Raw genomic sequence first — 27,409 nt, forward strand, 5'->3', positions numbered from 1 at the left:
TGTTTTTGCCCCCAAAGTGGATAACCTCACATTTATCCACATTATACTGCATCTGCCATGGCATTTGCCCACTCACCTAACCTTTCCAAGTCACCCTGCAGCCTCTTAGCATCCTCCTCACAGCTCACACCGCCACCCAGCTTATGTCATCTGCAAACTTGGGTTTAATTAGGAGGGGGAAAATAGAATTTGGGAGTAAGCTTGCAGGGAACATAAAAACTGACTGCAAAAGCTTCGACTGATATGTGAAGAGAAAAAGATTAGTGAAGTCTAATGTTGGTCCCTTACAGTCAGAATCAGGCAAATTTATAATGGGGGAACAAAGAAATGGCAGACCAATTAAATAAATACTTTCGATCTGTCTTCACTAAGCAAGACACAGATAACCTTCCGGAAATACTAGGAGACCGAGTGTCTAGCGAGAAGGAGGAACGAAAGGAAATCCTTAGTAGTCAGCAAATTGTGTTAGGAATATTGATGGGATTGAAGGCCAATAAATCCCCAGGGCCTGATAGTCTGCATTACAGAGTACTTAAGCAAGTGGCCCTAGAAATAGTGGATGCATTGGAGGTCATTTTCCAACATTCTATAGACTCTGGATCAGTTCCTATGGACTGGAGGGTAGCAAATATAAACCCACTTTTTAAAAAAGGAGGGAAAGAAAACAGGGAATTATAGACTGGTCAGCCTGACATCAGTGGTGGGGAAAATGTTGGAATCAATTATTAAAGATGTAATAGCAGCGCATTTGTAAAGCAGTGACAGGATCGGTCCAAATCATCATGGATTTCTGAAAGGGAAATCATGCTTGACAAATCTTCGAGAATTTTTTGAGGATGTAACTAGTAGAGTGGACAAGGGGGAGCCAGTGGATGTGGTGTACTTGGACATTCAACAGGCTTTTGACAAGGTACCACACAAGAGATTGGTGTGCAAAATTAAAGCACATGGTATTGGGAGTAATGTATTGACGTGGATAAAGAACTGGTTGGCAGATAGGAAGCAAAGAGTGGGAATAAACCGGTCCTTTTCAGAATGGCAGGCAGTAACTAGTGGGGTACCGCAAGGTTCAGCTATTTACAATATACATTAATGATTTAGACGAAGGAATGGAATGTAATATCTCCAAGTTTGCAGATGACACTAAGTGGGTGGCAGTGTGAGCTGTGAGGAGGATGCTAAGAGGCTGCAGGGTGACTTGGAGAGGGTAGGTGAGTGGGCAAATGCATGGCAGATGCAGTATAAATGTGACGTTATCCACTTTGGTGGCAAAAACAGGAAGGCAGAATATTATCTGAATAGTGACAGATTAGTAAAAGAGGAGATGCCTAGGTGTCATGATACATTAGTCATTGAAAGTTGGCATACAGGTACAGGAGGCAGTGAAGAAGGCAAAGAGCATGTTGGCCTTAATAGCAAGAGGATTTGAATATCGGAGCAGGGAGGTCTTACTACAGTTGTACAGGGTCTTGGTGAGGCCACACCTGGAATATTGTGTACAGTTTTGGTCTCCTAATCTGAGGAAGGACATTCTTGCTATTGAGGGAGTGCAGCGAAGGTTCACCAGACTGATTTCTGGGGTGACAGGACTTACATATGAAGAAAGACTGGATCTATTAGATTTATATTCAAAGGAATTTAGAAGAATGAGAGGGGATCTCATAGAAACATGTAAAATTCTGACGGGACTGGACAGGTTAGATGCAGGAAGAATGTTCCCGATGTTGGGGAAGTCCAGAACCAGGAGTCACACAGTTTAAGGATAAGGGGTAAGCCATTTAGGACCGAGATGTGGAGAAACTTCTTCATGAGCCTGTGGAATTCTCTACCACAGAGAGTCGTTGAGGCCAGTTCGTTAGATATATTCAAAAGGGAGTTAGATGTGGCCCTTACGGCTAAAGGGATCAAGGGGTATGGAGAGAAAGCAGGAATGGGGTACTGAAGTGCATGATCAGCCATGATCATATTGAATGGTGGTGCAGGCTCGAAGGGCCGAATGGTCTATGTTTCTATGTTCAGAATAAATTCACAGGACGATATCGCAAGCTCAAACTATTGTGACCTTGGTCTCTTTATTCAGACTCCAGAGTGGGGAAGCAGTATGGTGAGTCACCTTTTATAACTGCTTGCCCCAGGTGACCCTTAGGTCTCCTAGAGGTGTGCCCCCTATGGCAAGTCTTACATTTTGGTGAGGTTTACTACATACATAACATCACTCCTCTCCAAAGTCTTATGTGCAAGTTATTTGCAAGTTGAGGCGATCTGGCGCCCAGCACCCTGGGTCGATCGCCTGGGTTGAAGTCCTGACGTGGTGGGTTCATCCTCGCGGTTGACGGCGAAGTTGATCATGTTAGTGGGTCGCTGGGGGCCAGGTCCTTTCGCAGTGCTTCCTGGTTATGTGTCTAGTCCAAGTGCTTTACGTGTTAGCCCAGTACACGGTTTCACAATCAAACGCTCCCTTTGCAACACATACACACTCCATTCCCCCCCCTTGGCTAATGCGATGTTACGGCCCAACTGGGGCCCTGAACATGGTCTACATCACTTATTCTGATGTTGCATGGAGGGGCCATGCAATTATGATGCATTCTCTGCTGATGGCCTACAGAAGGCTCAGTTCTGAGTGATTCTGTCTGGTGACTGTGTCGCACCCAGAATAGCCAGGTCTCTAGGGAGTCTACCATGACGTGCATCGTGCTTCGTTTAGTGAGTTGGGCTGCCTGCTCTGGGCTATTGTTGCTGACCCGGAAGTCTAGCAAGCCCAGGATAGCCGCAATGGCCTTGAGATTTTTGGTAGTGGCGGGAGGCCAAGTGGTCCCCGTGGACCCTGAGCCGTAGTATGGGAGCCCCGGACCACTGACTGTGTGTGGCCGCCCTGCCTTACTTTGTAACGCTGGGATGGGTCTTTCGTCTCTGCGGCGGATAGATTGCAACATCCCGTCTAACAGTTCACCTTTGGCAGGCGGTAACGTGGGATCCTGGCTGGTCCAGGTCCTAAACTGGGGGGCCGTTATGGTTGACCTCTCGATTTCTAGCACTTCCAAGACCACGAGTGGTTCTGCAGGATGCGCCGTTTCCACCCCGGTGGTAGGCAACGGAAGCCAACTGAGGGTATCAGTACTGTTCTCAGTGCCTGGTCCGTGGCAGATTGTGTTACAGTGCACAGACAGTGTTAGATGTTCTCGAAACAACGCATCGATAACGGTGCCTCTGCTCTCCCAAACTTGTGGGATGGGCGGCTTGTCTGACTCGAGCACATATTGGGACATTCTTTGGTACATCTCTTTAGTCCCGTGAATACAGGCTGCCGTTTTGTTTAACTTATTGGAGACATGTTCAATCGTTTGGGGCTCGCCCGCTACCTTTGCTAGCTGCACAACACTCCCGTGTAGTAACATATCACTTGCTACGAATACTTTGTCAGATACATACATGATTGGTTGGTGTTCGCCCGCTACTTTGGCTTGTTGTAAGGTCCGCCCTGTTGTGTATCTGTAAAGCATGCACTCCCATGTTCACCCACCAGGGAGCTCATCCCCTGAAGTCCCAAGGGATCCCAGCATCCCTTGGGAGCACTGTATATAAGCCGGCCTCGAAGGCCTGTTCCTCACTCTGGAGTGTCTTATTAAAGACTGAGGTCACTGTTACATTAACCTCCCTGTGTACAGTCTCATCTGTGTGAGGAACACAATAACTGGCAACGAGAATACGAATCCAACGCAAAGATGCAGCAAACTGTGGGCATCCTGGAGAAGTTCTCGGACGGTGAGGACTGGGAAGCCTATGTCGAACGGCTAGACGAGTACTTTGTAGCCAACGAGCTGGACGGAGAAGGAAGCGCTGCAAAAAGGAGAGCGGTCCTCCTCATAGTCTGCGGGGCACTGACCTACAGCCTCATGAAGAATCTTCTGGCTCCGGTGAAACCCACAGATAAGTCATATGAGCAGCTGTGTACACTGGTTCGGGAGCATCTTAACCCGAGGGAAAGCTTGCTGATGGCGAGGTATCGGTTCTACACCTGCCAGCGATCTGAAGGTCAGGAAGTGGGCAAGCTACGTCGCCGAGCTAAGGCGACTTGCAGGACAATGTGAGTTTGATGGCTACCTGGAGCAAATGCTTTGAGACTTTTTTTGTACTGGGCATTGCCCACGAGATCATCCTACGAAAACTTTTGACTGCAGAAACACCGACCCTCAGTAAGGCCATTGTGATAGCACAGGCGTTGATGTCCACCAGTGATAACACCAAACAGATCTCTCAGCAATGTTCATAAATTAACTGGAACTGTGTTTGCGAGCAGAAATGTACAGGGCAGAACCCACGAGTCTGCAACTGCCATCAGGCCTCAGGTGACCCACGTGACTCAGAGTCCCCAACAAAGGATGAATGCAAGGCAATTCACACCTTGTTGGTGTTGTGGAGGCTTCCATTCAGCCTATTCATGTCGCTTCAAAAGGGTATGTTTGCAACAGCTGTGGAACAATGGGGCACCGCCAATGAGCTTGCAAACGAGCTGCAAGCTCTGCAAAACCTGCTAACCACCACATGGCAGATCGGTCCATGGTGGATCAAAGCAATTTCGAGCCTCAGAGAGAGGAGGCAGATGCTGAAGTACACGGCGTGCACACATTTTCGACAAAATCTCCATCTATAATGCTAAATGTAAAATTGAATGGCTTACCCGTAGCCATGGAACTGGCGCTAGCCAATCCATCATGAGTAAAAAGATATTTGAGAGACTGTGGTGCAACAAGGCACTCAGACCAGCCCTGAGCCCCATCCACAGAAACTGAGAACGTACACCAAAGAGCTCATCACTGTCCTGGGCAGCGCCATGATCAAGGTCACCTACGAGGGCACGGTGCAAGAACTGCCATTCTGGATTGTCCCGGGCGATGGCTCCACACTGCTTGGAAGGAGCTGGCTGGGAAAAATCCGCTGGAACTGGGATGACATCACATGTCGATGAGGCCTCATGTACCCAGGTTCTCAACAAATTTCATTCCCTTTTTGAGCCAGGCATTGGAAACTTTTCTGGGGCGAAGGTGCAGATCCACTTGGTCCCAGAGGCATGACCCATTCACCACAAAGCGCGAGTGGTACCTCACATGATGAGGGAGAGAGTGGAAATCGAGCTGGACAGACTGCAACGCGAGGGCATCATCTCCTCAGTGGAAGTCAGCGAGTGGGCCAGCCTGATTGTTCCAGTACTCAAAAGTGATGGCACGGTCAGGATTTGCGGCGATTATAAAATAACTATTAATCGTTTCTCGTGGCAGGACCAATACCCGTTACCTAAGGCACATGACCTATTTGCGACGCTGGCAGGAGGCAAGACGTTCACCAAGCTCAACCAGACTTTGGCCTACATGACGCAGGAGCTGGAGGAGTCTTCGAAGGGCCTCACCTGCAACAACACGCACAAGGGACTGTTCATCTACAACAGATGCCCGTTTGGAATTCGGTCGGCTGCAGCGATCTTCCAGAGAAACATGGAGAGCCTACTCAAGTCGGTACCACACACGGTGGTCTTTGAGGACGACATATTGGTTACGGGTCGGGACACCTACAAAACCTGGAGGAGGTCCTCCAGCGACTGGGTTGCGTAGGGCTGCGGCTGAAGAGGTCGGAATGCGTCTTCATGGCAACAGAAGTGGAGTTTTTGGGGAGAAATATCGCGGCGGACGGCATTCGGCCCACAGACGCCAAGACAGAGGCTATCAGGAACACGCCCAGGCCACAGAACGTCACGGAGCTGCGGTCGTTCCTGGGACTCCGCAACAATTTTGGTAACTTCCTACCGGGGTTAAGCACCCTCTTAGAGCCCCTACATGTGTTACTGCGCAAAGATGAGAACTATGTATGGGGAAAAAACAAAGTAATTGCTTTTGAGAATGCTCCAATAAGCTGCTTGTATTGTTTAACCTGTGTAAAAGACTTGTGCTAGCATGTGACGCGTTGTCGTACGGAGTTGGGTGTGTATTACAACAAGCTAACGTTGCAGGGATGTTGCAACCTGTCGCCTATGCTTCCAGGAGCTTGCCTAAGGCCGAGAGGGCCGACAGCATGATTGAGAAAGGGACATTAGGGTGTGTGTTCGGGGTAAAGACAATGCATCAGTACCTGTGTGGCCTCAAATTTGAGCTGGAAACCAATCACAAGCCCCTCACATCCCTGTTTGCTGAAAACAAGGGGATAAATACTAATGCCTCAGCCCGCATACAAAGGTGGGCACTTGCGCTATCAGCGTATAACTATACCATCCGCTACAGGCCAGGCACCGAGAACTGTGCGAATGCTCTCAGTCGGCTACCATTGCCCACCACGGGGGTGGAAATGGCGCAGCCTGCAAACTTGTTGATGGTGGTGCAGCCCGCAGACTTGTTGATGGTCATGGAAGCATTTGAAAATGATAAATCACCTGTCACGGCCCGCCAGATTCGGACTTGGACCAGCCAAGATCCTCTGCTGTCCCTATTAAAAAACTATGTACTGCATGGGAGCTGGGCCAGCATCCCCGTTGAAATGCAAGAGCCAATCAAGCCGTTCCAGCGGCGAAAGGACGAGCTGTCCATTCAGGCAGACTGCCTGTTGTGGGGTAACTGCGTAATGCTACCAAAAAAAGGCAGGGAGACGTTCATCTCGGATCTCCACAGCACACATCCGGGTATAGTAATGATAAAGCGATAGCCAGATCCCACGTGTGATGGCCCGGTATCGACTCTGACTTAAGAGTCCTGTGTACGGCAATGCAGCGTATGTGCTCAGTTCAGCAACGCGCCCAGAGAGGCGCCACTAATTTGTGGTCCTGGCCCTCCAGACCATGGTCGAGGATCCATGTCGACTATGTGGGCCCGTTTCTCGGTAAAATGTTGCTGGTGGTGGTGGATGTTTTTTCAAAATGGATTGAATGTGAAATAATGTCGGGAAGCACCGCCACCGCCAGCATTGAAAGCCTGAGGGCCATGTTTGCCACCCACGGCCTGCCTGACATACTGGTCAGTGACAACGGGCCATGTTTCACCAGTGCCGAATTTAAAGAATTCATGACCCGCAATGGGATCAAACATGTTACCTCAGCCCCATTTAAACCAGCCTCCAATGGGCAGGCAGAGCGGGCAATACAAACAATCAAACAGAGCCTTAAACGAGTCACAGAAGGCTCACTCCAAACCCACCTATCCCGAGTACGGCTCAGTTATCGCACGAGACCCCTATCGTTCACAGGGGTGCCCCCGGCTGAGCTACTCATGAAAAGGACACTTAAAACCAGGCTCTCGCTGGTTCACCCCAACCTCTATGATCAGGTAGAGAGCATGCGGCAGCAACAAAACGTAAACGATGGTCGCGCCACTGTGTCACGGGAAATTGATCTGAATGACCCTGTGTATGTGCTAAACTATGGACATGGTCCCAAGTGGATCGCGGGCACGGTGATAGCTAAAGAAGGGAACAGGGTGTTTGTAGTCAAACTAGACAACGGACAAATTTGCAGAAAACACCTGGACCAAACGAGGCTGCGGTTCACAGACTGCCCTGAACAACCCACAGCAGACACCACCTTTTTTGAGCCCACAACGCACACCCAAAGGATCAACGACACCACGCTGGACCAGGAAACTGAACCCATCACGCCCAACAGCCCAGCAAGGCCAGGCTCACCCAGCAGCCTTGCAGGGCCAACAACACGCCAGCCCAAAGAAGGCACAGCCAACACACCAGAACAGACATTTGTACTGAGGCGGTCCACCAGGGAAAGAAAGGCTCCCGACCGCCTCACCTTGTAAATAGTTTTCACTTTGATTTTGCAGGGGGGGGGGGGGGGGGGGGAGTGATGTTGTGCATCTGTAAAGCATGCACTCCCATGTTCCGCCACCAGGGAGATCATCCCCTGAAGAAGCCAGCCCCTAAGGCCTGTTCCTCACTCGGCAGTGTCTCATTAAAGACTGATGTCACTGTTACTTTAATCTCCCTGTGTGCAGCCTCATCTGTGTTCGGAACACAATACCCCCGACCCCATGCAATGATACATCATTGGCCACGAAGGACCGCTCACATGGGTTATATAGTGCAAACAACTTATTGAAACGTGGTGGGTCCCTGGCCTTCTCAGCGGCCGCTCCTTTACCGTTGCCCCAAACCCAATCGTCTTCCTTGCTGGGTGACACATTACTCCGTTCCGTTGCAGCGGCCTCCCGTGGTCTGCACGCACTCTCGTCCTGTGGTCTGGATGTCCTATCGTCTGTGTCCGTGATGCCGACTGCCGCGATTCCTCCCCAGGAATTTTGCCTCTGCTGTCGGGAAGACGCATTCGGATCGTTTCGGCCGGAGTCCCACTCCGCATGGTCGACTTGGAGCCTCTTCCATTGTCGCAAAGAGGTCGTCGGCTTTGGGTGGTGGGTACCGTGCCTGTACCGCTGCTCGGTTGATCTTCACCTCCGAATGATCGTGATGAGCGGTCTATGCCTCGGGGATCTGCAAATGGATCTGCACTTCGATGCCTGGTTCAGCTGAAGGTGGGGGTTTGCTCAGCATTTGAGAAAGGGAGGCCTCGTTCGCCGGAGAAGATACGCAGAGGTCTTCCAAGTTCCACTGAATCTTCCCCCTCCACCTCCTACCAAGCAGCGTTGGCCCATCACCTGAAACAATCCACAGTGGTAAATCGTGCACTGCTCCCTCATGGGATACTCTTATGTCCGCGCTACCAATATCTGGTATCAGTTCCTTGGTGTAGGTGCGCAGCTTTGCCTGAATTGGGATCAGCTTGGGTCGCTGTGCTTCGTCGCCCCACAACCTCTCAAAAGCCTTCTGGCTCATGACTGATTGTCTCGCCCCCGTGTCTAGTTCCATGGAGACCGGAGTGCCGTTAAGTTCAACTTTTAACATTATCGGAGGGCTTTTGGTGGTGAAGGTGTGTATCCCATATACTTCCTCTTCATCCTCAGGTTGAGTTGCCTCTCCTGCTCGTTCATCGTGATCCTCGCTGGATCGGTCGTCCTCTCCTGACTCTGCCACGTGGTGAGTCAGAGATCGTTTGCACATTCGCTGGAGGTGCCCCATTGTTCCACAGCCCTTGCACACAAAGGGCTTGAATCAACATTGATGAGCTTTATGGCTGCCCCCGCAGCGCCAACATGGTGCTAATGGATACGCATTCACGGCCCACGGCAGACTTTGTCCTAGGTCTATGCCTGGCCTCTGTAGTCGTATGGGCCCTGCCCTGTGCTGTTCTGCCTGCTGAAAGCATTATTTTATGCACAGTACTTGCCGGTGAGCTTCGATTCTGTGAAGATATCGGTTTCGTGTTATCGCTCATGGATATGAAGGCTTGGGCCATCGTGATGGTCTTGCTCAGATCTGGGGATTAGGCAGACAGCAGTTTGCGAAGAATGACCTCGTGGCCAATCCCAAGCACGAAAAGGTCCCGCAACATTTCCCCCAAGAAACCTGCAAATTCGGACTGCCCCACAAGGCGTCTTACGCCGGCAACAAAACTCACCACGTTCTGAGCGACAGTGCGTGTAAAAACGGTAGCTGGCCATCAGGATGCTCTCCTTTGGCTTGAGGTATTCGCTAACCAGCGTACACAGCTCTGCGTAAGATTTGTCCGTTGGTTTGACTGGTGCCAGCATATACCGATGACCCACATACGGTGAGGAGAATCGCCCTGCGCTTGATCGCTGTTTTAGCTGTGTCCAATTCGTTGGCCACAAAGTACTGGTCGAGGCGCTCAACGAAAGCTTCCCAATCATCACCCTCAACAAATCTCTCAAGAATACCAACGGCAGCCATTATCGCGTGAAAGTTCGTGATCCGTTACTCATCGCCAATTTGTTATGTTCAGAATAAATCCACAAGATTGTATTGTAAGCTCCAACTGCTGTGGCCTTGGTCTCTTTATTCAGACTCCAGAGTGGGGAAGCAGCATGGTGAGTCACCTTTTATACCTGTTTGCCCCAGGGTGCACAGGTGACCCTTAGGTCTCCCACAGGTGTGCCCGCTAGTGGCAAGTCTTACATTTTGGTAAGGTTTACATACATACATAACATCTTACATCCACCCGAGGGAGCAAACTGGGCCTATGGTTTAACATCTCATCCGAAAGAGGGCACCTCCAACAGTGCAGCACTCACCTCAGTACTGCACTGAGTTATCAGCCTAGATTATGTGCTCTAGTCTGTGGAGCCCACAACCTTCTGATTCAGAGACGGGAGTGCTACCTACTGAGCCATGGCTTATACTAAAAATATAACTGAACCAAAAAAAATCAGGTGAAATATTGTCAAATAAGACTTAAGCTACAAAATTTGCCTTTCTCGGATAATCAAAACCATTTTTCAGTCTTGTCTGATTCAACTGTCCAGGTTCTTAACAGTTTGACTTGCTAGACTGCTAGCATACTCACACCATACAGCAATATTTCTAGAAGATACAAGATTCAGTTTCAGCACAATTTAAGATAAGCTCACCTCCAGATTCTGAAATTCCTGAGCAGAGTTTGTGGGAAGCCCGATCCATCGGATTTCTTTTTTCTCCTTTGAAATGATGTTCATGGCCATCAGCACATTGAGTGCGTCATAGACACGGCGCCGAATGTTCTTCTGATCGTAGGCCTGCTGAAAAGGGAGGTGCACAAAAACATGTTCATTGTGAAAATTTCTTCAAATCTACTCATGAGTTTGGGACAGCTAAAAGATATAGTTCAAAAGTTTTATTATGCTACTCCATATTTCAACTTTTAACAATGTTATTACCATTTAGATCAAGAAATGGTAATTTTTCTATTAAACCTCCAATTTAATTGAAAATCTGTAAATCAAATTCATTATTTTTTTGTATGATTTCACTAAACAGAGGACCCCTATAAAAGGCTCTTCAGTGTTCTGCTACAGGGAGGCTGGCCTCTTGCGATGTACCATATGGCCAGCTGGACCTTTACGGAAGAGGGGTTCAACAGTGGGAGATAAACAGAAGTAAACCCAGCTGTTCTTGCAATGCCTGTTATAACAAGAACCTGCATTTATATTTTCTTGACAGGGTCGAGGGCTGGAGGAGGTCACAACGATGGGAAGGGACGGGGCGATGGAGGAATTGGAACACGAGGGGGAGAACCATAAAATCAAGGCATTGGTGGACGAGGGCCCAAAGTAAACAAGCACAGTTGATTATGCATGAGCGGGGCTTAGCGTGGGTTAGGATAGAGGCAGCAGAGTTTTGGCTGAGCTGAAGTTTATGGAGACCGGTCAGGAGAGCATTGGAATAGTCGAATCTGAAACTGACAAGAGCACGTATGATGGTTTCGGCAGTAGATGGGCTGAGGTAAGTGTGGACGTGGGCGATGTTACATCGGACAGACGGCATAGAAACAGGCCATTTGGCCCAACCAGTCCATGCCGGCGTTTATGCTCCACTCAAACCTCCTCCCGTCTTTCCCCATCTAACTCTATCGGCATAACCCTCTATTCCCTTCTCCCTCACATGCTTGTCTAGCCTCCCCTTAAATACATCGATACTATTCACTTCCACCACTCCCTGTGGCAGCGAGTTCCACATTCTCACCTCTCTGGGTAAAGAAGTTTCTCCTGAATTCCCCATTGGATTTCTTGGTGACTATCTTATATTGATGGCCTCTAGTTATGCTCTTCCCCACAAATGGGAACATTCTCTCTGCATCCACTCTATCAAAACCTTTCATCATTTTAAGATCTCAATTAGGTCACCCCTCAGCTTTCCTTTTTCAAGCGAAAGAGACCCAGCCTGTTCATCCTTTCCTGATATGTATACCCTCGCATTTCTGGTATCATCCTTGTAAATCTTCTCTGCACCCTCTCCAGTGCCTCTATATTCTTTCTATAATATGGTGACCAGAACTGTACGCAGTACTCTGTGTGGTCTAACCAAGGTTCAATATAGGTTTAACATAATTTCACTACTTTTCAATTCTATCCCTCTAGAAATAAACCCTAGTGCTTGGTTTGCTTTTTACGGCCTTGCTAACCTGTATCACAACATTTAATGATGTGTGTATTTGCATCCGAGATCCCTCGTTCCTCTACCCCACCCAGACTCGCACCCTCCAAGTATAAGTGACCTCCCTGTTTCCTACCAAAATGTAATACCTCATATTTATGTGTTGAACTTCATTTGTCAATAATATACCCATTTTGCAAGTTTATTAATGTCCTGTAATTTGTTGCAGTCCTCCCCAGTATTAACTATCCCTCTCAATGTGGTGTCATCAGCAAATTTAGAAATTGTGTTCTTTATTCCAAATTTTAAATCGTTAATATAAATTGTGAACAACAGAGGTCGCAGCACTGATCCTTGTGGAACAGATGTGGCAGCAGGCAGTCTTTGTGATGAAGAGGATATGGGGGTCAGATGCTCAGTTCAGGGTCAATAGGAGTCCGAGGTTGCGAATAGTCAACTTCAACCTGAGGCAGTGGCCGGGAAGGGGATGGAATCGGAGGTGAGGGTACGAAGTTTGTGGCAGGGGCTGAAGATAATGACTTTGGTCTTCCCAATGTTTAACTGGAGGAAATTGCACCACATCAGAGGCAGTGGCGGGGTCAAGAGAGGCAGCAGAGAGTTAGAACAGGGTGTTGTCAGTGTACATGTGGAACCTGACGCCAAGTCTTCGTATGATAACGCCGAGAGCCAGCATGTAGATGAGGATGAGGAGGGAGACAAGGATAGATCCTTGGGGGACTCCAGAGGTAATGGTGCAGGTGTGGGAATGGAAGGCATTGCTGGAGTTGCTCTGGCTACGCTTGCATAGGGAAGATTAGCACCAATGCAACATGTGACCCTCGTATAAATTTGAATATATTTTTTTAAATAGTTACAGGATTAATGAAGACCATTTATATTACAGATCGCACTGTTTTACAGTGCAAGAAATCGTAAACCAGATTTTTACTGTATATACGGACAACAGGAGAAAAAACACTAAGTGCGGACTCCTGCTCAGAACGAGATAGATTATATATGTATATGTACAAATGTATAAAGATCAGCTGACCAAAATGCTGCAATACGTTACAAATCTCTTAAAAGTACAGCGACCCTATATGTGAAGGTTAAACAAATGAAGAGGAATCACTTATATGAGAGATTAACTGAATTTATCATAATGGAGTTTGATTTGGTATGAGGAATTATCCCACTTACAGAATCTGAAGACATGTGGTTATTGGAATTACTGAACTCAGCCACCAGCTCATCAGCAACTTCATTGTACGACGTTGTCCCTTTCCGCTGCACCTTCTCACACACTTTCATTGAAAAATGTCGGAGGCCCTTGCCATTCTTTTCTCCTTTTTTGCTTCTTTTGCTAAAACAAATAAAAGCCAGCAAGTTTTACACTTTGTTTACGCAGTGCCTTTTAAAGTTTATTTTACGCGCACAACTGAGAAAGAGTATGCTTGACGTCAAAAATATTACTGTCTCACCTATTTAAAGCACCTACAGTACTATTACCCTTTTTATCAACATTAGTTAATTGCACTCATATTTTCAAGGAAATACATTTTTACATCCTTGGGCTCTCGATGTGCCTCCACACCATGTCATTTTCTTTCCCATTGAATTTATATTTCTCTTCCTTGTCTCAGCTGACATTTTAGTGCAGTACTGAGGGAGTACTGCATTGTCAGAAGTGCCATCCTTCAGATTAGATGTGAAACTGAAGCCTTGTTCAGGCAGATGTAAAAGATCCCATGGCACTATTTTAGTCCACCTCCCAAATCCACACAACTAAACCAGATTAACTGATCATTCCTCTCGTGTGCTGTTTTTGGAGCCTTGCCGTAAGGATATTGGCTGCTGCATCTGCCGACAAAACAACAGTAACTACACTTCTAAAGGAATTTATTGGAACAATCTGAGAATGTGAAAGGCAGTATAAAAGCAGATTTTCCCTCTAAAATGCAATACCTCATATTTGTCTGCATTAAATTCGATCTGTCACCAGTTTGCCCATTCTGCTAACCTGTCCTGGCTTTCTTGAAGATTTTATCACCCTCGCTATTTTCCAAAACCCGTACTTTTGTTTTATGTCCATCAACCAACCTTCTATCCACAGTTAAATTTCTTCTTCGACCATACACTTGAATTTTTGTAACAAGCTAAATCAATTATGTAAAAAAGTTTACTAAATAACAACAGTGTTCACCACAGTTATGGTGTGCAGTAAAATAAAATAAAAATACATTTGATATAAACAAAAAGTTAAATAGCACTGATTTGTTCCCTGCTCAGTTGGTACCGATGGATTCTTTATATATGCATGTCAGGTTATAAGCAAATGTGCCAACGTACTTCACAGATTGTAGCTGTACAAATTGGAACGAACAAACTGACAGTAATTTACATCATGGCCCACAATTTATAACAAGCCTTACTCCCACATTGTTTCCCACAAAGAGAAACAGATCCACTTTTGTGTAATAGCAAACAGGGGTGCAATTAGTTGATTTTTTTTTGTTAACCTCAAATGGTGAGAAACCAGAGCGCATTGTCTGAATCATTACACTCGAGATAAAAGATCTTTGGCTGCCAAGACAACCTAAACCTTGTACACACCGTCTGATTTTTCTTCAAGGAATGTACGTAACAGCACCAAATATGGAATAACAAGTAGTCTGAAGTTAAGGAAGGAAGTCTCTGGTTATTTTCTGTCTTGAAGATGTTTTAGAAGCATATTTTTATACTATACAAAATGGGCACATAAAATCAGGGCTGAATAGGCACACAAAGGTAAACATTGGGAGAGAAAAAATTGAAACTACTGCCAGGTATAATACCATAACTGAGAAAGAATAATTCACTGTTCTATCTTGGGTATGTCTGTAGAAACAACAAGAATATTAACTAGATTCTGATCTGCCTCCCATTATAATATTGGGCTATCCACTTTTCTAAACAGTCTCACTGAACACACATAAGCTTTCCCTTTGCTGCAATAAAATGTCATCGCATTTCACCTTTACTACGTATCTGAATAATTCATTATCCTGACTTCATAAAGGGAAAGGATTGTAGTTACACAGAATCTTTTACCATCTCCTTTGCTATTACAGACGCTTTGATAATTAAACCTTCACCTGATCTGCTACGTATAAACGTTTTTACCCATAGTTTTATTATTAGTTCCTCAGAAATGTCATCCTGTTTTCTTCGCAATACATGTAGAACAAAGTGTTAATCACATTGTATGGAAAGATTAAAGCAATAATTTGTGTTAATTTTTGCTATGCAAATGAATTATTTAAAAGCAAATTGAAATGTATTAAAATTGTCACCTTTGCAATGAGAACTGACCCAAAACTTGGCGCATTAATAAATTGCTTTTTCCCCCCCTCATTTGTTTTTAATACAACACACTTTCATTTTCCATTCACAATTGACAATTTTTAATAAGATAAATAAAAATTATAAGACGTTGTGATAGGGCACATTAGAATCACTAGTCACTTTCTTTGCAACTCACACAAAACTGGCCTTTTGTACAAATAATGCAGATCAAGTAGACAGTACCCAAATAATAATCTTATTTTATACACAAGATGAGGAGGAAAGTTAAAAATATATCTACACCGGTACATGAGAGACAACTATTAAATTACAATTCAGCAAGTGACTTAAGTGAAGATATGACACTAGGCACTTACAAAAAGTAACTGGGAAACACAGTGAAATCACTGTCTATTTGATTAGGCAAGTTTGCAGGTCATACAGCCAAAAAACTCTCCAGTTACAGCTATGGTGGGCGTACTATTCAAGTAAGTTCCATCTCAGCTTCTGCAAAAGCAAGGCACTGTACACATCAGTGCTCAGCTTTTGACTCCGAAGACTTTCTTGGGTGATAAATGGATCAGATTGCAATGCAACAGAGTACATGCCCTCCAGTATCACAGTGTAGCTGGGGAAAAAAACATCTTATCGCCAGGAACTAAGGCAATCAATGAAAAAGAAAGCCTCAATACATATATGGATTAAAAAACAATCACTTAAGTGGGTAACTGATACTTTTTTTTAAATAAGGTTTACTAAAATACGGTGAAAACATGAACCTGCTACACTGTGAAAGGCAGTGATTGCATTTCAAGATTCTGACATTGCTGCATGCAACAAAACAGGGCAGTCTCTTTAAGCTGTTTTTTAGTGAAAGAAATGAGTTACTTTAGTAAGCAGCTCTCGCAGAAAATCCCTGCATAGTAAGTTGGATGGACTGCAGTAGTTGCTAGGTGTCAAGAAAAACCATTCAGCTGCCAAAAGGAATTAGTTCTGGATATCGTGACCTACAACAGTGTAAACTAATGAATGAAACAAGGCAGTAAAATGGCGATGCCTAGCATTAACCTACCCAGGATGGAAAATGCTCGTAGTCCTTTCCCACATTTTTTTTTATTAAAGGAAAACATTGTATTTACTTTAAAAAAAATAAATCTATGACACGAGAAGATTAGTTTCCAAGGGGAAAATAAAGCTTGCTTGTATGCTATGAGCATTAACAGAAAGAATACTGAAATCTTAATTGCATTTGTTAATGGCCCGAGGGTTTGATGAACTGCTACGGTCATAATGACGTATGTGGCAATCGGCGAGTGCAACCCCTCAGTGCAGCTAGTGTATCAGTATAATGAAGTCAGAGTCCATCTTCACCACTATTAATATTTAATAAGTTTCTATTCAAGGAAGAAAAGGTATTAGTCAAGCACACTTTCAGGACATGGCAAACTGGTGACTGATTAAACCATCAATGACAGTTCATATTGGGTTAGATTTAATTTCAGTAATCATACAGGGAGAAAAACAGGCAAATAAAACCTGCATCACTGCACGGTGTGGCTGGAACAGGGCGCACTGTACAATGGGAACTGAAACCGAGCATCATTACTGGTGTTTTCATAAAAGGAAGACTGCAGGATTGTACAAGCAACTGAGGCTCAGGTTGGGTCTGAATGTGAGAGAGAAGAAAAGCAAGCGGAGACAAAAATGCTTAAAAATAGATAGAACTTTCATGTGAGTCTTCATAGCCTAAAGTGCAACACCAATTTTTCAAAAATTGTTTTTAGCTGCAAGTTCTTTTACTGAGAACTACAATCCCAAACAATGCACTGCTTGAGGACCGATCTCAGGAATGCTGTGCCACAGGTGCATGGTATTTAGCAAGCGGAGGCCGGAATCAGAGAGAAGCGGAGGCCGGGACGGCGAGGAGCGGAGGCCGGGACCGGCGAGGAGCGGAGGGAGGGAGAGGCGAGGAGCGGAGGGAGGGAGAGGCGAGGAGCGGAGGGAGGGACCGGCGAGGAGCGGAGGGAGGGAGAGGCGAGGAGCGGAGGGAGGGAGAGGCGAGGAGCGGAGGGAGGGAGGGAGAGGCGAGGAGCGGAGGTCGAGGAGCGGCAGCCGGGACCGGCGAGGAGCGGAGGCCGGGACTGGCGAGGAGCGGAGGGAGGGAGAGGCGAGGAGCGGAGGGAGGGAGAGGCGAGGAGCGGAGGGAGGGACCGGCGAGGAGCGGAGGGAGGGACCGGCGAGGAGCGGAGGGAGGGACTGGCGAGGAGCGGAGGGAGGGAGAGGCGAGGAGCGGAGGTCGGGAGAGGCGAGGAGCGGAGGCCGGGACTGGCGAGGAGCGGAGGGAGGGAGAGGCGAGGAGCGGAGGGAGGGACCGGCGAGGAGCGGAAGGAGGGAGAGGCGAGGAGCGGAGGGAGGGAGAGGCGAGGAGCGGAGGTCGGGACCGGCGAGGAGCGGAGGGAGGGAGAGGCGAGGAGCGGAGGGAGGGAGAGGCGAGGAGCGGAGGGAGGGAGAGGCGAGGAGCGGAGGGAGGGAGAGGCGAGGAGCGGAGGCCGGGACCGGCGAGGAGCGGAGGGAGGGAGAGGCGAGGAACGGACAGAGGGAGAGGCGAGGAGCGGAGGTCGAGGAGCGGAGGCCGGGACCGGCGAGGAGCGGAGGTCGGGGAGCGGAGGCCGGGACCGGCGAGGAGCGGAGGTCGGGGAGCGGCGAGGTGCGGAGGGAGGGACCGGCGAGGAGCGGAGGGAGGGACCGGCGAGGAGCGGAGGGAGGGACTGGTGAGGAGCGGAGGGAGGGACCGGCAGGGTCTGGAGTGGAGAGGAGGAATGAGCAGAGAGGTCGGAGCCCAGAGGTGGAGCAGCGAGGACAGACCAAGGGAAGCCGTGGCAAGGGCTGATAGCAAGGCTGTGAGGTGGTGAGGCTCACACTGCTGACTATGAATTCCACGTAGAGAGGGGTCCTGTGGGAGGGAGGAAGGAGGACAGTAGGAGTATGTTTGAGTGTGTGTGTATGCATTGGCCCATGCGGCGGAGCCTGGTCTCTCGTCGTCTTGGATCCCCTTGCCACTGAACCAAGACCTAGCTCTGTCAAGCCCGTGTGGTGGCTGGTGTGCAACGGGCACCCCACGTTAAAAAAATCCACGCACACACAAGGAAGGGAAGGAACAATGGGGAAAGTGCAGGATTGATCATTCAAAACTATAGATATTTGCATTCCATCCCAGGTCCAGGAATGTTCTGTTGTCTGTATATTGGGAGTGCATTCTTTGTGCAGTGGAGAGGGCCACTCTGGTTATTAAAAAAAAATACAGAATTCTGCTAGGGACTCATCTAGGAATGTACTTTACCAATCTTCAAAGCCTGAACTGTTAAATGTTACTTTACCAAGGGAATAGGGGGAGACGAGCTTGTTTATTCCACCTATTTTGGTTGAGGTATGTTTTAGGGCTGCCAGTTATAATTGAATGTCATCAGTGCTGCTGTGGACCTGCACAGCCCTTCTTCAATAATAATGAATTCTGCATTTACTGTCCTGTAAGTTATAGCACTGTCACTGGTTCAGGTTGAGGGGTGGCCCCTTGCTTGCAGAAGCTTTGGGAATTGGTTAGACATTTGGCCTTGACTTGTCAGCTTGTTCACATTATTATTTATACTTCAAGTTGTTGAGGAGAGTATCTCATTTTCTCTTGGCTTATGCAAAGCCTTCACCCAAGTGTTGCGAATGGGCAGCCTTGTCCTGTCACTCAAAAGTAATTCACCTTCCTTTCTCGACTAAGTAGCTAGGGCTGCCGTCCCTTCACCCTCCCCAGACACACAGAATGAAAGTGATCAGGGCAGTACACAAGCAGAACTTGAACAGGGACTGGTGATAAGGGTAAGCACGTGGTTGGGTGGTAATGGCACGCATTTAAATGCCAGTTGATAGGTTGGAGACAGACCTGTACACAGGGAAGATCGAGTTCCAGGCTGAGGTTTTAATAAAGTGGTGACCTTAGACTTTGAACAGCATTGAGATAGTGCCAGAGCACCTGTACCAGGAAAGGTTGAAGAAGTTACATAGTATTTACAGCAGAGACAGGCCCTTCAGCTCAAAAGGTCCTTGCTGGCATTTATGCTCCACACAAGCATCCTCCCACCCTTCTTCATCTAACCTCATCAGCATATCCTTCTATTCCTTTCTTCCTCCTGTGTTTATCTAACTTCCTCTTAAATACATCTATGCTAGTCCTCTCAACTACTCCTTGTGTAATTCTGCCCTCGAGTATCTCTGATTATAATCGCTCAAACATTGGTGACCGTGTCTTCTGTTGCCTAGGCCCCAAGCTCTGCCTGAAACTCTCCGCCTCTTTCCTCCTTCAAGACGCTCCTTAAAACATAACTCTTTGACCAAGTTTTTGATCACCTGCGCTAATTTCTACTTATGCGGTTCGGTGTCATCCTGTGAAGCGCCTTGGGACGTTTCACTTTGTTAAAGTCGCTATATAAATACAAGTTGTTGTTGTTGTTATTGTTGTAGTGAGTTCCACATTCTTACCACACTCTGGGTAAAGCAATTTCTCCTAAATTCCCTATTGAATTTATTAGTGACTGTCTTATAGTTTATGGCCCCTAGTTCTGGTCTCACCAGCAAGTGGAAACATGTTCTCTATGTCTACCCTATCAAACCCTTTCATAACTTTAAAGACGTTGATTGGGTCAGCCCTCAGTCTTTTCTCGAGCCCCAGCCTCTTCAATCTTTCCAGATAAGTATAACTTCTCAGTTCGTTTTTACATCTTCTCTAGTATATCCTTGTTATAATATGGAGACCAAAGCTGTACACAGCACTCCAAGTGTGGTCTAACCAAGGTTCTGTACAAGTTGAACATAACAATTCTATCCCTCTAGAAATGAACCCCAGTGCTTGGTTTGCTTTTTTTTTAAATGGCCTTAGTAACCTGTGTCACAACTTTTAGTATCTGTATCCCCAGATCCCTCTGTTCCTCTACCACATTTAGACACTTATTTTCCAAGGAGTATTCTTTATTCTTCCTACCAATGATTGGTTACGTCGAGTGTACACTACAGAAATAGGCCACTTGGCCTAGTCCGGTATCTATTCTCAACACGAGCCTCCTCCCTCCTGATTTCATCTCACCCTATCACAATATCCTTCTATTCATTTCTCCCTCATGTGTTTATCCAGCTTCCCCTTAAATCCATCTGTACTATTTCCCTCAACTATTCGCTGTGGCAGCAAGTTCCACATTCTCACCACTCTTTGGGCAAAGAAGTTTCTCCTGAATTCCCTATAATTAAATGACTGTCTTATATTTATGACCTCATGTTTTGGATTTCCCTACAAGTGGAAACATTTTCTCTGTGTCGACCCTTGTCAAACCCTTTAATTAACTTAAATGCATCTATCAGGTCACCCTCAGCTTCTCCTTTCTGGAGAAAAGAGCTCCAGCTTGTTCAGCCTTTCGTGATTCAGTGTATCCTCTATCATCCTTTACTGCACCATCTCCAGTGCCTCGACATCCTTTTTATAATGAGAGAGGACTAATTAGCAATCGTGTTGTGCGAGGCCCCCTGGGGAAGAGTGACCATAATATGGTAGAATTCTTTATTAAGGAGAGTGACACAGTTAATTAAGAGACTAAGGTCCTGAACTTAAGGAAAGGTAACTTCGATGGTATGAGACGTGAATTGGCTAGAGTAGACTGGCAAATGATACTTAAAGGGCTGACAGTGGATAGGCAACGGCAGACATTTATAGATTACATGGATGAACTTCAACAATTGTACATCCCCGTCTGGAGTAAAAATAAAACGGGGAAGGTGGCTCAACCGTGGCTAACAGGGGAAATTAGAGAAAGAGTTAAATCCGAGGAAGAGGCATATAAATTGGCCAGAAAAAGCAGCAAACCTGAGGACTGGGAGAAATTTAGAATTCAGCAAAGGAGGACAAAGGGTCTAATTAGGAGGGGGAAAATAAAGTATGAGAGGAAGCTTGCAGGGAACATGAAAACTGACTGCAAAAGCTTCTATACATATGTGAAGAGAAAAAGATTAGTGAATACCAACATAGGTCCTTTGCAGACAGAACCAGGTGAATTTAGAAATGACAGACCAATTGAACAAATACTTTGGATTTGTCTTCATTAAGGAAGACACAAATAATCTTCCGGAAATACTAGGGGTTCGAGGGTCTAGCGAAAAGAAGGAACTGAAGGAAATCCTTATTAGCCAAGAAATTGTGTTAGGGAAATTGATGGGATTGAAGGCAAATAAATCCCCAGGGCCTGATAGGCTGCATCCCAGAGTACTTAAGGAAGTGGCCCGAGAAATAGTGGATTCATTGTTGATCATTTTCCAACATTCTATTAACTCGGGATCAGTTCCTATGGACTGAAGGGGAGCTAATGTAACACCACTTTTTTAAAAAGGAGGGAGAGAGAAAACGGGTAATTATAGACCAGTTAGCCTGACATCGGTGGTGGGGAAAATGTTGAAATCAATTATTAAAGATGAAACAGCAGCGCATTTGGAAAGCGGTGACAGGATCGGTCCAAGTCAGCATGGGTTTATGAAAGGGAAATCATGCTTGACAAATGTTCTAGAATTTTTTGAGGATGTAACTAGTAGAGTGGACAAGGGAGAACCAGTGGATGTGGTGTATTTGGACTTTCAAAAGGCTTTTGACAAGGTCCCACACAAGAGATTAGTGTGCAAAATTAAAGCACATGGTATTGGGGGTAATGTACTGACGTGGATAGAGAAACATAGAAACATACAAAATAGGTGCAGGAGTAGGTCATTCGGGCCTGCATCGCCATTCAATAAGACCATGTCTGATCATTCCCTCAGTACCCCTTGCCTGCTTTCTCTTCATACCCCTTGATCCCCTTAGTCGTAAGGGCCATATCTAACTCCCTCTTGAATATATCCAATGAACTGGCATCAACAACTCTCTGCGGCAGGGAATTCCATAGGTTAACAACTCTGAGTGAAGAAGTTTCTCCTCATCTCAGATTTAAATGGCCTACACCTTATCCGAAGACTATGTCCCCTGGTCCTGGACGTCCCCAACATCGGGAACATTCTTCGCGCATCTAACCTGTCCAGTCCCGTCAGAATCTTCTATGTTTCTATGAGATCCCCTCTCATCCTTCTAAACTCCAGTGAATAAAGGCCCAGTTGATCCAGTCTCTCCTCAGATGACAATCCAACCATCCCTGGAATCAGTAGGTGAGCCTTCGCAGCACTCCCTCAATAGCAAGAGCGTCCTTCCGCAGATTACGAGACCGAAACTGAACACAATATTCCAGGTGACGCCTCACCAAGGCTCTGTACAACTGCAGTAAGACCTCCCTGCTCCTATACTCAAATCCCCTAGCTATGAAGGCCAACATACCATTTGCCTCCTTCACCGCCTGCTGTACCTGCATGCCCACTTTCAGTGATTGATAAACCAGGACACCCAGGTCTCGTTGCACCTCCCCTTTTCCTTATCTGCCGCCATTCATATAATATTCTGCCTTCGTGTTTCTGCCCCAAAAATGGATAATCTCACATTTATCCACATAATACTGCATCTGCCATGCATTTCCCCACTCACCTAACCTGTCCAAGTCACCCTGCAGCCTCTTAGCGTCCTCCTCACAGCTCAAACCGCCACCCAGTTTAGTGTCATCCGCAAACTTGGGAGATATTACACTCAATTTCTTCATCCAAATCATTAATGTATATTGTAAAGAGCTGGGGTCCCTGCGGCACCCCACTAGTCACTGCCTGCCATTCTGAAAAGGACCCATTTATCCCGACTCTCTGCTTACAGTCTGCCAACCAGTTCTCTAGCCACGTCAGTACATTACCCCCAATACTTTGATTTTGCACACCAATCTCTTGTGCGGGGCCTTGTCAAAAGTCTTTTGAAAATCCAAATACACCACATCCACTGGTTCTTCCTTGTCCACTCTGCTAGTTACATCCCCCAAAAATTCCAGAAGATTCGTCAAGCATGATTTCCCTTTTATAAATCCATGCTGACTTGGACCAATCCTGTCACTGCTTTCCAAATACGCTGCTATTTCATCTTTAATGATTGATTCCAACATTTTCCCCACCACTGATGTCAGGCTAACCGGTCTATAATTACCTGTTTTCTCTCTCCCTCCTTTTTTAAAAAGTGGTGTTACATTAGCAACCCTCCAGTCCATAGGAACTGATCCAGAGTCGATAGACTGTTGGAAAATGATCACCAATGCATCCACTATTTCTAGGGCAACTTCCTTAAGTACTCTGGGATGCAGACTATCAGGCCCCGGGGATTTATAGAAGCTTTTGCAGTCAGTTTTTATGTTCCCTGCAAGCTTTCTCTCGTACTCTATTTTCCCCCTTTAATTAAACTCTTAGTCCTCCTCTGTTGAATTCTAAATTTCTCCCAGTCCTCAGGACTGTTGCTTTTTCTAGCCAATTTATATGCCTCTTCCTTGGCTTTAACACTATCCTTAATTTCCATTGTTAGCCATGGTTAAGCCACCTTCCCCGTTTTATTTTTATTCCAGACAGGGATGTACAATTGCTGATGTTCATCCATGTGATCTTTAAATGTTTGCCATTGCTTATCCACCGTCAACCCTGTAAGTATCCTTTGCCAGTCTACTCTAGCCAATTCACGCCTCGTACCGTCGAAGTTACCTTTCCTTAAGTTCAGGAACCTAGTTTCCGAATTAACTGTGTCACTCTCCATCTGAAAAAGAATTCTACCATATTATGGTCACTCTTTCCCAAGGGGCCTCGCACAACAAGATTGCTAATTAGTCCCTTCTCATTACACATCACCCAGTCGAGGATGGTCAGCTCTCTTGTTGGTTCCTTGACATATTGGTCTGGAAAACCATCCCTAATACACTCCAGGAAATCCTCCTCCACCGCATTGCTACCAGTTTGGTTAGCCCAATCAATATGTAGATTAAAGGCGCCCATGATAACTGCTGTACCTTTATTGCACACATCCCTTATTTCTTGTTTGATGCTGTCCCCAACCTCACTACTACTGTTTGGTGGTCTGTACACAACTCCCACTAATGTTTTCTGCCCTTTGGTATTCGGCAGCTCCACCCATACCGATTCCACATCATCCAGGCTAATGTCATCCTTACTATTGCATTAATTTCCTCTTTAACCAGCAACGCCACCCCGCCTCCTTTTCCTCTCTGCCTATCCTTCCTAAATGTTGAATACCCCTGGATGTTGAGTTCCCAGCCTTGGTCACCCTGGAGCCATGTCTCCGTGATGCCAATTACATCATATCCGTTAACTGCTACCTGCGCAGTTAATTCGTCCACCTTATTCCGAATACTTCTCGCATTGAGGCACAGAGCCTTCAGGCTTGTCTTTTTAACACACTTTGCCCCTTTAGAATTTTTCTGTAATGTGGCCCTTTTTGTTTTTTGCCTTGGGTTTCTCTGCCCTCCACTTTTACTATTCTCCTTTCTATCTTTTGCTTCTGCCTCCATTTTATTTCACTCTGTCTCCCTGCATAGGTTCCCCCTGCCATGTTCGTTTAACTCCTCCCCAACAGCATTAGCAAACACTCCCCCTCGGACATTGGTTCCGGTCCTGCCCAGGTGCAGACCGTCCGGTTTGTACTGGTCCCACCTCCCCAGAACCGGTTCCAATGTCCCAGGAATTTGAACCCCTCAAGTCACGTGTTCATCTGAGTTATCCTGCGATTCCTAATCTGACTAGCACGTGGCACTGTAGAAATCCTGAGATTACGACCTTTGAAGTCCTACTTTTTAAATTTAGCTCCTAGCTCCCTAAATTCGTCTCGTAGGACCTCATCCTGTTTTTTTACCTATATCATTAGTACCGATATGCACCACAACAACTGGCTGTTCACCCTCCCTTTTCAGAATGTCCTGCACCTGCTCAGAGACATCCTTGACCCTTGCACCAGGGAGGCAACATACCATCCTGGAGTCTCGGTTGCGACCGTAGAAACGCTTATCTATTCCCCTTACAATCGAATCTGCTATCACTATCGCTCTCCCACTCTTTTTCCTGCCCTCCTGTGCAGCAGAGCCAGCCACGGTGCCATGAACTTGGCTGCTGCTGCTCCCCCCTGACGAGTCATCCCCCTCAACAGTACCCAAAGCGGTGTATCTGTTTTGTAGGGGGATGACCGCAGGGGACCCCTGCACTACCTTCCTTGCACTGCTCTTCCTGCTGGTCACCCATTTACTATCTGGCTGTGTACCCTTTACCTGCGGTGAGACCAACTCGCTAAACGCGCTATTCACGTCATTCTCAGCATCGTGGATGTTCCAGAGTTCATCCACCCGCAGCTCCAGTGCCACAATGCGGTCCGTCAGGAGCTGGAGGCGGATCCACTTCCCGCACACGTAGTCGTCAGAGACACCGGAAGCATCCCTGACTTCCCACATAGTACAGGAGGAGCATAACATGTGTCAAAGCTGTCCTGCCATGACTTAACCCTTAGATTAACTTAAATTGGCAACAACAATGCTAAAGGTTACTTACTGATAGAGAAAAGAAAAAGAAAAACTACTTACCAATCACCAGCCAATCACTTACCCCCTTGGCTGTGACGTCACCTTTCAATTTCTTTCTACTTCTTTTTTGCCTTCTCACCCTGCTGCAGCTGCACAAGCTGGGCCTTTATCGACCTCACCAACGCTGGGCCTTTTTATAGGCCTCCCCGCGCTGCCTCTCGCCGACTCACAAACTCCCACTGACTCACCAACGCTGGGCCTTTTTATAGGCCTCCCCACGCTGCCTCTCACCGACTCACAAACTCCCACTGACTCACCAACGCTGGGCCTTTTTATAGGCCTCCCCACGCTGCCTCTCACCGACTCACAAACTCCCACTGACTCACCAACGCTGGGCCTTTTTATAGGCCTCCCCACGCTGCCTCTCACCGACTCACCAACGCTGGGCCTTTTTATAGGCCTCCCCACGCTGCCTCTCGCCGACTCACGAACTCCCGCTGTCTCTAACCAACTCACCAAAGCTGGGCCTTTTATAGGCCTCCCCGCGCTGCCTCTCGCCGACTCACGAACTCCCGCTGCCTCTGGTTGGCAGACAGGAAGCAGAGAGTCGGAATAAACTGGTCCTTTTCAGAATGGCAGGCAGTGACCAGTTGGGTGCCGCAGGGTTCAGTGCTGGGACCCCAGCTATTTACAATATACATCAATGATTTAGATGAAGGAATTGAATGTAATATCTCCAAGTTTGCAGATGACTCTAAGCTGGGTGGCGGTGTGAGCGGTGAGGAGGATGCTAAGAGACTGCAGGGTGACTTGGACAGGTTAGGTGAGTGGGCAAATGCAGTACAATGAGGATAAATGTGCGGTTATACATTTGGGGGGCAAAAACACGAAGGCAGAATATTATCTGAATGGTGGCAGATTAGGAAAAGGGGAGGTGCAACGAGACCTGGGTGTCATGGTTCATCAGTCATTGAAGATTGGCATGCAGGTACAGCAGGCGGTGAAGAAGGCAAATGGCATGTTGGCCTTCATAGCTAGGGGATTTGAGTATAGGAGCAGGGAGGTCTTACTGCAGTTGTACAGAGCCTTGGTGAGGCCACACCTGGAATATTGTGTTCAGTTTTGGTCTCCTAATCTGAGGAAGGATGTTCTTGCTATTGAGGGAGTACAGCGAAGGTTCACCAGATTGATTCACGGAATGGCAGGACTGACATATGAGGAGAGACTGGATCAAGTGGGCTTGTATCCACTGGAGTTTAGAAGAATGAGAGGGGATCTCATAGAAACATGTAAAATTCTGACGGGACTGGACAGGTTAGAGGGAGGAAGAATGTTCCCATTGCTGGGGAGTTCCAGAACCAGGGGTCACAGTCTAAGAATAAGGGGTAAGCCATTTAGGACCGAGATGAGGAGAAACTTCTTCACTCAGAGAGTGGTTAACCTGTGGAATTCTCTACCGCAGACACTTGTTGAGGCCAGTTCATTAGATATATTCAAAAGGGAGTTAGATGTGGCCCTTACAGCCAGAAGGATCAAGGGGTATGGAGAGAAAGCAGGAAAGGGATACTGAAGTTACATGATCAGCCATGATCTTATTGTGTGGCGGTGCAGGCTCGAAGGGC

General features: G+C 46.9%; 1 protein-coding gene across 5 annotated transcripts in view; it reads right to left on the reverse strand.

Annotated features, from left to right (window-relative positions):
- Nucleotides 1-27,409, reverse strand: part of LOC139265976 (transcription factor Dp-2-like) — a 281,312-nt gene that overhangs the window by 36,699 nt on the left and 217,204 nt on the right. For 4 of the 5 annotated variants that reach the window (XM_070883639.1, XM_070883643.1, XM_070883642.1 and 1 more), the window contains 2 exons: nucleotides 13,171-13,333; nucleotides 10,470-10,616 (listed from right to left, as the gene is read on the reverse strand). In XM_070883639.1, coding sequence (XP_070739740.1) covers nucleotides 10,470-10,616; nucleotides 13,171-13,333 — 310 coding nt within the window. The remainder of the gene's footprint in view (nucleotides 1-10,469; nucleotides 10,617-13,170; nucleotides 13,334-27,409) is intronic. The other variant, XM_070883641.1, reaches the window with a different exon arrangement.

This window comes from Pristiophorus japonicus, chromosome 6 (assembly GCF_044704955.1).
Source record: "Pristiophorus japonicus isolate sPriJap1 chromosome 6, sPriJap1.hap1, whole genome shotgun sequence".
Taxonomy (NCBI): domain Eukaryota; kingdom Metazoa; phylum Chordata; class Chondrichthyes; family Pristiophoridae; genus Pristiophorus; species Pristiophorus japonicus.